Here is a 12,509-nt window from a genome sequence, read left to right as displayed (position 1 = left end):
CAGAGGGCAAACGTGGAGCAACGATGAGGTAAAGTGGCTTTTATGAGCTCCTTGTGAGTTTTCAGGTGGTGAAAATAAAATTATGTACACGCAAGAATGAGCGCGCTTAGTCCAGCAGACGGCATTAGGTGTGTTCGACTTAAAGCGCTTTAAGTCAATGCACCTTTTGTTTGGGGTGTTAGGTGAGTTCCGTCACGATATATACGTCATTCAAGCCGACCAATCAGGTTGTGAACGTATCACTATGCCTTTAGGTTCGCTGTCTTTAGGTTCGCTGTCAAAAATGCCAATGTGAACGCTAAGCGGACCAGGACCAAATGTATCATTTTCCTTTTTGGTCCAGAACAAATGAACCAAACGAACCGAACTCAAATCCAAAGAGATATTCTTTATAAAAGTTAAGCATTAAAGCATGTCAACATATTCTGTTACACCAAATACACAAAATAATGATCTTTAAAATAGCATCATATGACCCCTTTAATAAAACTCAGTCAGAATAATTACATTTCACCATATAAAAATTATGTTGTTACAATTTTTACAGATGTTGCTGTTTTTGATCATGAACATAAATTTACATCTGCATCCTAACTCAAGCTACTGTCAAATGTGCATTTCTAAGAGACAAAAAATTTTATATTAATATTGCAGCCTGCACTGCAAACTGTGCTGAAGATACGCACCAGGAACACAAACCTGTTTCATGATTTGAAACAATCACTCATTAGAATGTGCATAGCTAAGAAATACATTTTTCTATATTGATATTTATTTTGTTAAGGAAGAATGACTGGAAAAGTGTAAAGAATTCAAAAGCGTGAAGTGTTTGTCATGTTCTGACCATAAAGAGTAGTTTAAAACCACTATTAACAGTCTGATTTCTACAACTTTCACTTAGGAGCAAAAATTGGCCTTTAAACTTGAAAGAAATAAAGATTTGAAATTTATCGTGATAATTATCAATATCGACTGATATGAAATTTTTTATCGTGATAATTTTTTTGGTCATATCGCCCAGCCCTACAGAGAATATAAGAACATAAGATTCTGTTTAATATACTAAACAGACTGATGACTGAACCATCTGCCACACACACACACACGCACACACAGAGAGAGCACAGGTGCTCATGTGAGTATGAATTCTCTCTACACAGAAATACAAATGTACCACTCAAAAGTTTAGGGTCAGTCATTTTTTTTTTTTTTAATTAATACTTTAATTCAGCAAGGATGAATTAATCAAAAGTGACAGTAATTTATTTAGGCATTTTAAACCATTACAAAAGATTTTAATTTCAAATAAATGCTGTTCTTTTGTACTTTGTTCATCAAAGAATCCTGAAAAAAGATCACTGTTTCCACAAAAATATAAAGTAGCATGACTGTTTTCAACAATAATTATAATAAAAAATGTTTCTTGAGCAGCAAATCAGCATATTAGAATGATTTCTGAAGGATCATGTGACACTGAAGACTGGAGTAATGATGCAGAAAATATAGCTTTTCTATCACAGGAATAAATTACATTTTAAAATATATTCAAAATAGAAAATAGTTATTTTAAATGGTAATAATATTTCACAATATTACTGTTTTTACTGTATTTCTGATTAAATAAACACAACCTTTGTGAAGAGACTTTTCAAATAAATTTTCTTTTACAAATTTTACCAACCCCAAACTTTCAGTAATGTTGCACTTGAACAAACATTGATTACAGATGTAATAAACCTTACAAAGAACATACAATGTGTAAATTTGTTTCTTAATTGAATAAAACTCAATCAGCCCATTTTGCTTCTGTACTACAGTATGCTGCATTTCTGAGCCGAAACAGAATATTCAAAGGAAAAAAAAAACTTTATGGCAGGACTTGATTTCTATAATGAAGAATTGATTGGATGATGAAAAGTGACTATATGAAGGTGCTTGAAAAATAAGAGTGACTGCTGATGTCATACAAAAAAGAAAGTTGTTTCAGACTATGAAAAATATGAAGAATATATAACACGCGCTGATGATTCGTTCACAATAGGACCAAGAAAGAAAGTAAACAGGAGCCATGTTTATTTAATGTGGACTTGAAGGGAAACGTCCTGCATTTTAAAGATTAAAGATCTCAGAGTTGTAAATTTTAAGGTCTTGACTTAAATATCAATAAACTTATCAACTTGTATCCATGGTAAATATCGGTCATATTTTCAGGCGACCGCCGGTTGTGTTCTCACCTGGAACATGTTCCTGAAGTTGTTGAGGTCACCGAAGAACTCTTCTGGACTCATTTTCTTGGGGTCGAACACAAAGTATTTGCCCAAATCCTCATACTGCTTCTCCATGTTCTCATGCATCAGCTTGAGCTTCACGAATTGCTCCTGAGCCATCGCTACAAAACTGTACACAACTTTGTCAAGGGAAATCACACGCTATTATGATTCACTGTATCTCAGTTGTGTAGGCATTAACATTTATATTTATACTTGTAAAACATTATTAAACACAAAATGAGATGATTTATCCCTCATCAGAGAGCAACTTCTAAAACAAGGATGATCATTCATAAATTCATAAGCTCATGTTTGTTCTGGAACCCAAACAGAATGTGATGTCACAATGGATAACTGACACTGTATTTTTTATAGCACTATTGTTTGAGGGAATGACTGTGGAAACCAAAGTGACACTTCCTGTCATGCAACAGGCCCGGGAGGAAGTAAAGGATATGGTCATTTTTTCTACGAATTTGTCCCTGTCGCTCTGCGGAGGGGGGAACGTCTCAATGTCTTTCTCCAGGTCTTTAATCTGCTTTCCCATCTGATCTAGATTCTTCTGAAGCGTCTCTGCCGACACTGAGAGAGGAAGAAAAAATTATAAAGATAAACACACAACTGTTCTGAAATGAGATTAGTAGCACTCTACCATTTAAACAAGTTTTTAATGATTTTGAAAAAATATATACATTACAATTTAAAATAACTTTTTTATTTGAATATATTGTAAAATACTATTTATTCCTATTATATAAAGCTGAATTTTCAGCATCATTACTCCAGTCTTCAGTGTCACATGATCCTTCAGAAATATGCTGATTTGCTGCTCAAAAAACATTTCTTATTATCAAAAAATAGTTGTGCTGCTTCACATTTTTGTGGAAACTGTGATGCGTTTTATTTTTCAGGATTCTTTGATTAATAGAAAGTTGAAAAGAACAGCATTTAATTGAAGTAGAAATCTTGTGTAATTATAAATGTCTTTACTGTAACTTTTGATCAATTTAATGCATCTTGTTGAACAAAAGTATTATTATTATTATTTTTAAATCTTATTGAGCCAAACTTTTGAATGCTAGTTTATATAAAATAATAAAAGTACCATCAATGGGATTGAGACAGACCTTTGCTGGCTTTCTCCACGTGGGTGAGCTCCTCTGAGAAGTTCATGACCTCAGGATACTGTTCTTGACACATTTCCGCCAGGAAGTGCAATAGAGTCTGTTTCTGATCGGCTGATTTAGTGTCTCTCAACTAAACAAACACACATTTGTTTACTGCTAATTTTGTGGGGACCAAAACATTAGGCACCTTCCAAACTTCGTACAAACTGTTGTCTCAAGCAACAAAAAGGCACAAATTCCCTGTTCTTTAGAAAGAGAACTATTGGATATGTTAGATAAGTTATTGCATACATAAAATGAAGTAGGAATAGTTGCTCTTTTAAAACACATCAGATTGCACACACAATGTAGAGTTGACAGCATTTATCAAGCTCATTGATGCAGATGTTGGAAATCACCTTGCACAGGTAACTGATGCTGAAGCCGAAAGCTTTGGCGTTGCGCGATCCTGCGTTCATGAAGTTTCCCAGCAGCAGTGTGATCTCCAGCAGTTTGGCGAAGCTCTCGCTCTTCTGAAGCTCCTCGCAGGCGGCCTTCACTGCCACTAGGTCCGGCTTGATGTTATTCACCTGCTCATCAAACTGAAGCTTGAAGAGGATAGAGCTCAGACGGGGCTTCAGACGCTTCACTGAACCGATCTAGAGAGAGATATACACATGTGTGACTGTTTGTGAGAAGTCAATGGAGTGTTGATGTATTTTTGTAAGCCAAAACCAGGAAACAGCACTCTTGGTTCCATTATCCTAAAGTCAATAAGTTTTTTCAATGGTTAAATGCCTGAAGTATGTAGAGTATTTTATAGTAAAACATACTCCAATAAATCTTTGTTTTATTTACAACTTTGAAGTTTGTAAGTGTGTGTTCCTCACCACAACTCCGAACTGTTCAGACTCGGCCAGCTCCTCGTACTCATCTTTCATCTCTAATAATGAGTTCAGTTGTTCCTGCTCTGGCAGCAGCTTCAGCAAACTCTGAAACACACAGCAGCTGTTTACCACTAGGTAATGACTCGGGAGAAGACAACGCAAGTTTCGCTATTTTTGTCCATTTTGGTTTGCCTACCAAAACTTTACGAATATAGTTTGGCAACTGCATAGGAGACATAACATAGAAGCCCTAAGAGAAAAAAAATCATCAATGATGTTGCATTTCCGAGGCAAAACAGAATATTCTAAAAATAATAATAATAATAAATAAATAAATAATTAGGGTGGGACGTGATTTATATAATTGTAGGGATGCACCGATATGAATATTTTGCCCGATAACGATAATCGATAATTCTTTATATTTGAAAGACGATAACCGATATGTTGGCAGATAAATCTAAATCTTTTTGTAATCAGACTTTTTTTAATCAGGCTCTCAAAAATTCTATAAATTCTAACATTTTATAGAATTTTTGAGAACTAGATTACAAAAGTCTGACCATTAAAAGCCATGTCTGAAACACTACAACATCAATCAAACATATAAGTACAGCAGCCTAGTTTGAACCAGTTTACGTTTTAAAATTAAAAGCCTTACAAATAAATAAAATAATGCTTAAATAATGCAAACAAGTCAATGGACAACATTACTTCCGTGTAAAGAATCAAAATGCATGTGCTGTGGATAAAAACGGAATAGCCTCCACATGGACAATAATGAAATGATTTAATTAAACCATATTGTTGATGAAAATAATAAAATAAAAATAAAAGTGGTGGTCATTATTAATAATGCATCAGTGATTTTGAAAAAGAAACATCTTGTACAAACATCTTGCTGTAGCTGAAGAGCTGAATAAACACCAGTACACTGGCGAAGCGCTTTATTAGTGGGTTAATTAGGCTATATGAGAATCAGATATTTCTACAACATAAACATAATATTATAACATATATGCACAAAAAGACACAAATGCACAAGTGAACATGAACTAAGTTACATGCTAGGAATCCTGTTGTGGATGTGCTCTTGCCTCTTCCTGAAACAATGCGCTGAAACACGGCAAATAAACCCAAAGAATTCACAACTTTTTATTACGGTAGTGTTCTCTTTATAATGTTATGCATATGACAGTCCCAATTATAGGTATTAATGATGTGCATTGCTGTTTGAGCTGCGTGCGCTGAAGCTGAAGATGATCACAGGTAAACTGAAGCACTCTATTAATGCTCTATTAACTTAACCAAACGCATTCTATATGAGATAAATCATATATATATATATATATATATTATATATGCATAAAATAAGCACAATATTACAACGTACATTTGCACAAAAGGCTGCAAATGCACAAGCGAACTGACGTGCTAGTCATGAAGGTCTAGCTCCATTGTGAATGCGCTCGTAAAAACACGATAAAACACGGGCACACAAAGATTCGATATGTTCTCATTATATATGCATAAAATAAGCACAATATTACAACGTACATTTGCACAAAAGGCTGCAAATGCACAAGCGAACTTAACTGTCATGGAGGTGTAGCGCCATTGTGGACGCGTTCAACGAACGCACAAAACACGGGTGCACAAAGATTCCACAACATTATTTACAGTAATGTTCTCATTATAATTTTATGTAGCCTTTATGACAGACTTGCCCTGCACATGTTTCACTTTAACTGTATTTTCCTTTTCGAAGTGATTCCAGTCATATTTCAAGCAATTCATAACCATCATGGCGAACAATGCACATCTGAAGTGTCTCTGAAGGAAATAATGCATCATTTATCGGCTTATAAATATCGGCCAAATTTTCTTATTGGGTCGATAAAGATAACAGTAAAAATTAACATTTATCGGCTGATACCGATATGGTGGCCGATTTATCGTGCATCCCTATATTATGAAGCAGGTTGAAAAATAAAAGGGGCTAATGATTTCATCCAAAAGGAAAGTTGCTTCTGAAGCAAAGTTATTGTTTTGATAAAATATTACGAATGAAACATTTTTAGTTTTAACATGCACTGAAGATTCATTCACAATAAGACCAAAACATAAAAGTAAATAGGAGCAAATTTGCTTTCATTTGATCTTGAAGCGAAATGTCCTGCATTTTAAGATTAAGGATCTCAACACTGTAAACCCAAGGTATAATCTTAAACAATATCAAAACTACAAACTTTAATACAATACTGATATTGGTTGATTTTTTTTCAGTTTTTTTCTTGCATGCATTATGATGTACTATACAAGTTAAGCCAGATTGCTTTCACAATAACTTTGAAAGGTCCTAAAGCATGTGAACTGAACCCAAGTGGGCTTGTGACAAGTGTTGTGGTTCACTGGTGCACAACAAAGTTCAGAAGACAGCTTTTACACTAATTAAATGAGCCAAACTCTGATGTCAAATGGACATCAATGATCCACTTAATAAGAGTGGACTAAATATGACCCTTTCATACACACTCGATCATACCTGCACCATGTTTTCAGTGAGAACTTTCTCGCTGACCTCCAGGATGACATTCTTCATCTCTTCATAAGGCATCCTGTTTGAACCCAAGAATATAGCTGCAACACACACAGAGTTCTGAGTAAACAACATTATAAACGACAGTGTTAAACTAGTGAGATATTTCACATCTAAATGAAGATTCATGCTCGGCTGTTACTCACAGAGATTCTGGGATGTTTTAGAGTCGAGTACCTTCAGCTCCTTCACCTTCTTCTTTTGAGCGTTTTTCTTATCCTCAGATGCCTCTTGATCCTTCTTACCTAGAAAAAGACAGAAAGAGAGAGAGAGGGTAAATACTCGAGTGTTTGAGGTATCGGCCTTGGGTTCAAAAAGGACCTGAAAATGATGTTTCTTGAAGGCTGGACCCATATCTCTCCCATACACACACACACACACACACACACAGTGTTTCACTGTCCTCATAGAGACTAAATGAGCTGATATAACACATCGAGTAGTGACATCGGTGTCCAGTGGTTTTATGTGCTATACTTGATCTGTAAGTACTTTAAACAACAGTTTCAAATTGTTATAATTATCATATATGCAGTTTTTATGACCATGCTATTAGAGAGACTAGATTGAATATTTGTACTTTTAAAAATCAATTTGTCACACGACAGCAGTGTTATTTTAGTATTATTTATATACTATTATAACATTCAATAAATTATTAGATTTCACTTACGTTTTAGTTGTAGCAATTTTATGTTTTTTGCTATTTTGTGTTTAGCTTTAATTTTATATCAGTTTTAGTAATTTTAGAATTTTTTTAGAAATGTTATTTTTTTAATTTCTGTTTAGCTTTTTTCTATTTAGATTTTAGTTTGCGTTTTAGTACTTCGGTTTTTCACTTAATATTTATATTTCATTTTATTCCAGCTTTATTTTAATTACAGAAAACAATGTTTAGTAGTGTTAGTTAATAATACAACTTTATTTTACATTTATTAATTTTATTTTTTTCTACTTCTATTTTATTTCAGTTGTAGTACTAAAAGGAATCTTATTTCAGTTAGTTGTCAAGGCAACATTACTAATTTTAGGTTTTTCATTTAATATTTATATTTCAATTTATTGCAGCTCTATTTCAATGACAGAAAACAATTTTTAATAGTTTTGCATTTTCAACACTATCGAAGGATTAATTAAGTGAACTGCAAAAAAGTAACTGATGATGAATTTTAAAAAGGTAATGTGCATGTTATTTGTACTGTACTTGATAGCTCTAAAAATGAATTCATAGCTCAAAATTACAAAGAGACACTTCATAAAGCATAGGAAGTATCTAATAAAGAAAAGGAAGATCATTACACACACACACACACACACACACACACACACGTGTTGGCATCTTTGTTCTAAAGACAGACTTGTGAGGAGCAGGAGGAGGTCAGAGGTCAGGACTCAGGGTCGAGAGTCAAACGCCCATCAGCTTTAATAATGAAACGTGATGACTGAAGTTCACACTACTGACGAGTCTCCAGAGAAACACCACAGACACACACAGCCTCAGATGACCATCAGCTCATGTGTGTGTGTGTGTAATAATCACTGAAATACACAATTAAGATCAGATAAACATCTTCATCTCTAACTGCAGTCTGGCCTGTAATTCTCTTCTGTCCTCTCGCACTCTGTCCTTTATTCATTCTCTTCTGTCTCTCTGAATAGTTTCTCTCCTCCATTTTCAGGCTTCTTTCAAACCGATTTTTTTTCTCTCTGTACCTCATTTCCGAGCAGTACATTCATGTCTGGCATCTGTGTGTGTGTATTGAGTTACAGCAGCATATGGAAACGCTCAAGAGAGTGATGCAGCTCTGGATTACATTGCGCGCGCACGCACACGCACACGCACGCACACACACACACACACACACACACACACACACACACACACTTTCACTCTCAGTTTGACAAAGTAGTTCATAAGAACGGCTGCTCATGTTCACTTACGTAAGAAACACATGTGTACATGCACAGAACTAAATGAGGATGTGCTTAATCATGTTTGTTTAGATATAAATCTAAAAATTACATGATCCAAGCCCAAAGGCTAAAATGAAACATTTACTTGATTTTATGAATGATCAATTAAGTATATCTAAAAAAAAAAAAACTAAAATAATGCTGAAATCAGAGAGTAAAAGCTAAACCCACACAAAGTGTTTTTGTTGTCTACAGAAACACAAAACAACGTATAAATAAATCAAAACACAGATTTGTATCTTCTCTCCTCTGACAGCATCACAATGCCCTGACAAACACTTACAGCGTGACCAATAAAGGAAAACAATACTCACATTTACTTCAAAACATGAAAATCTAATTGTTACTGTAGCATCACAAGAAGTTAAACAAGAAAATAAATAAAAGAAGAAACTAAAATGTCAGAAAGATCCTTAAGCTTCTTGCAGTTTCATATTAATCTATTATGACTGCACAGTAATAACTATGGCATTGTTACCCTTTTTTTCAGAAAATCCTAATTTTTTTCTTATTTGTTTTAACACATTTTTTTTATTATTAGTTTTTGTTTCTATTTAGCTTTAATCGATTTTTATTTCATGTTTAGTTTTAATTATTTTAGAATTAATGTAGGATTTTATTATTTATTCAATAAAATGTACATTTCTGAATATCTAATCCATTTTAAATTAATTTATATATGTGCATACATACATATATATAAACTTTCTTATTTTACACCCATTTTATGAATATTTTTTTTATTTAATAAATTCTACACACACACACACACATATATATTACTTTTCATTGTTGTTATTTTACACCCATTTTACACCAAAGCACTTTGAATTACCACTGTATCTGAAATATGCTTAATAAAATAAAAATCTTAAATTATAAACATCTTGAATCTGCAACTCTTGTGTTTTTAAGGAAAAATAAATAGAATGAAACAGAAGACTAGATAGATAATTTCACTAATCTGTCAAGGGCACATTATGGGCTGTAATCTCAGTCAGTGGGTCAGTGTGTGATTGATTCTGCGCTCAGCCAGTGACTGCATTCAGAAAATGGGATCTGTGTTCAAAATGGCTGCTGGTCTTTCTCTCTCTCTCACACTCACACACTCTCACTTTCTCTCTCTCACACTCACACACCTCTGTTATGTGTGCCCCTCTCTCTCTCTCTCTCTCTCTCTCTCTCTCTCTCTCTCTCTCACGCTCTCTCTGGCTCTCTCTCTCTCACACACACACACACACACACACACACACACACACACACACACACACACACGATGAGATTCCAAAACTCATTTATGAGCCAATGGCACCTCTGCAGGTCACAGTGATAACTGCAGCACAACCACAGCACATCTGTGTTACATTAACATTACATTTAAGAGTGTGTGTGTGTGTGAGAGAGATTGCACAATCCGGAGCTATCAAACACAGGCTCTTTAATGTTATTGTTTCTGGATTGTGTTGTAAAACTGCTGTCTTTTGTATTTTTGCATTGCCTGAGGTCAATTCATCCATTCAGGCTTTTATCTTCCTCTCATGGCATCCAGTCTCAGTACACAGCTGCTTCATACAAAAGAGCTCAAACACACACCTTCAATTCAGGACATATCATTTATCATTATTGTGTGTGTGGGTTTTCTCTCTATAATGACAAATATAATGACTACAGACAAAACTAAAACATACAAGACAACTTTTAGCACTTTAACACATACATATAATATCCAAATATTATATATTATTCATATGCTAACATATTCATATATAATATATATATTAATATATTATAATATATTAATATATTATACTGCATATTATTGTGCGTATACTCTCCAAATGACAAAATTCCCAAAATGTGTTTAAAGGGAGAATTGGTTACACTTCTTATAGTTTGTCCCACTTCTTGGGACAAACTATAAATATTTTAAACCATTAAAACTCACTCACTCTCTCACACACATAAAGTTTGTGTTTATTTCTGTAAGTGTCCAGCCGTTTTTCCACTTCTCCTTGTATTTCTCCATTTATTAGTTCAGCGTGAACCACAGACATCATGTCTGCTGTTTCTGGAACTCCTGATTCTCACTTTAAACACACACACACACACACACACACACACACACACACACACACACAGCCGCACTTCTTTTCCCATACAAGGCAAGAGTTTATGCGAGTGGAAGGTCACAGTGAGAGAGACAGACAGACACGTCCAGCATGTTAAAGCTCATCAGCAAACCACACACAAGCTCAATGCAATCCACTCACACAGAGAGAAACTTTGTTCTTTCATCTGGTCTCTTAGAGATTATTTTTAGTTTAAAGTGTATTGAAGACAGCCTCCTTTGTTCTGTGGAAGTTTAAGGAGGAGCGCCGGCGCCTCTAGTGGACAAACTAACACACTTCAGCGCATTAAACTTATTTCAAAACACCAAACTTTACCAGAGAGAGCCTTTAGAGAGTTTGATTTTTAAATATGGAGTAAAGTTTATGCTAAACGTTACACTAGAACTTGAAATACATATTGTCTAGGGAACAGACATTTTGCAGTGTTGATGTCACAACACACGTGTTTATGTCTTGGTGTAATTTCTCATATTTTACTGAAGCTTTTCGGTAAAAAAAAAAACTGTCCTTTGTGGATCTACTGTGCTGTAGCAACTTGTGAAGAATCTGTTACTTTTAAAATGTAAACTATGTATACACTCGCAAGCACTTTTACACACAAAGTCTTACAGGAAAGAATGTTTCTCCTCTTGAGAGAAAGGGACTTGTCAGCAAGCACACACACACTCCATACTTCAGTAATCTAATAGAAAACAAACTCGCTGCCTGCAGGAATGCTGAGAGTTCAACACAAAGAAAGAATGAGAAGAAAGAGGGACAGATGCTGCAGAGAGACAGAAAGAGAGCAGGTGGTCGTTGTTTGGGCCGGGGCTTTAAATGTAAAATACAGCAGCAGCTAATGAAAGACGCCGTCCCTTTAAACTTTAAATGTCCATGATTGTCTGTGTGTGTGTGTTTCGGGGAGTTTCCAGGGTTCTGGTTGCCGAGGGTAACCTCGAGCTGAAAGGGGCCCTTCATCCTGTTTTTGTGTGGAGAGGAAGGAATGAGAGCAGAGAATGAGGGGGAGTGGAGGGGTGACTCAGTGCCAGATGGCAGGGTGTGGTGTGACGGGGGCGGGGTGGACTGAAAGGAAATGGGAGGGTCAGACTCAGGGGGACGGACTGTGGGCGGGGTTTCGAACATGCTCACTTGCGCACCCCTGGTGCATGAACGGTGCAACTGCAGTGTACAAAATATTAAGATGAGATATTTAGTATATTGCATAAAGTAACAACTAAAAAGTGCAAAAGTCTCAAAAAATTATGGTTAAAAAAAAATCCAGTGGCTTGAATGTGTCCAAAACATTTTGAATAAAGAATCATATAAAACTTATTTCTAATAGTGAATCAGATTCTTCTTGGCATATTTAAAAGAAAATGTAAATTATTACATTGAATGAAAAAAAGTTAAAGAATGTATGAATGTCATTTTCTTCCCAGCTTATGAAGAAAAAACTAAAAGTAGACAACATTTACAAAAATATCTAATAGTATCATTCAAACAGTACCATGTTTTATGGACCCTGGCATTTATGGTATTATGGTATTTAAAAAAAAAAAAAACAT

General features: G+C 34.9%; 1 protein-coding gene across 1 annotated transcript in view; it reads right to left on the bottom strand.

The window, feature by feature from the left end:
* The window catches only part of diaph1 (diaphanous related formin 1), a 108,990-nt gene that overhangs the window by 23,022 nt on the left and 73,459 nt on the right, over positions 1–12,509 (bottom strand). The window contains exons 17-23 of the mRNA XM_016443225.1: positions 7,009–7,107; positions 6,809–6,903; positions 4,267–4,368; positions 3,796–4,035; positions 3,398–3,527; positions 2,728–2,852; positions 2,235–2,399 (exon numbers count right to left, since the gene is read on the bottom strand). Coding sequence (XP_016298711.1) covers positions 2,235–2,399; positions 2,728–2,852; positions 3,398–3,527; positions 3,796–4,035; positions 4,267–4,368; positions 6,809–6,903; positions 7,009–7,107 — 956 coding nt within the window. The remainder of the gene's footprint in view (positions 1–2,234; positions 2,400–2,727; positions 2,853–3,397; positions 3,528–3,795; positions 4,036–4,266; positions 4,369–6,808; positions 6,904–7,008; positions 7,108–12,509) is intronic.

This window comes from Sinocyclocheilus anshuiensis, unplaced genomic scaffold, assembly GCF_001515605.1.
Source record: "Sinocyclocheilus anshuiensis isolate Anshui unplaced genomic scaffold, SAMN03320099.WGS_v1.1 scaffold1008, whole genome shotgun sequence".
Lineage (NCBI taxonomy): Eukaryota > Metazoa > Chordata > Actinopteri > Cypriniformes > Cyprinidae > Sinocyclocheilus > Sinocyclocheilus anshuiensis.
This window is presented reverse-complemented; position numbering and strand designations above follow the sequence as displayed.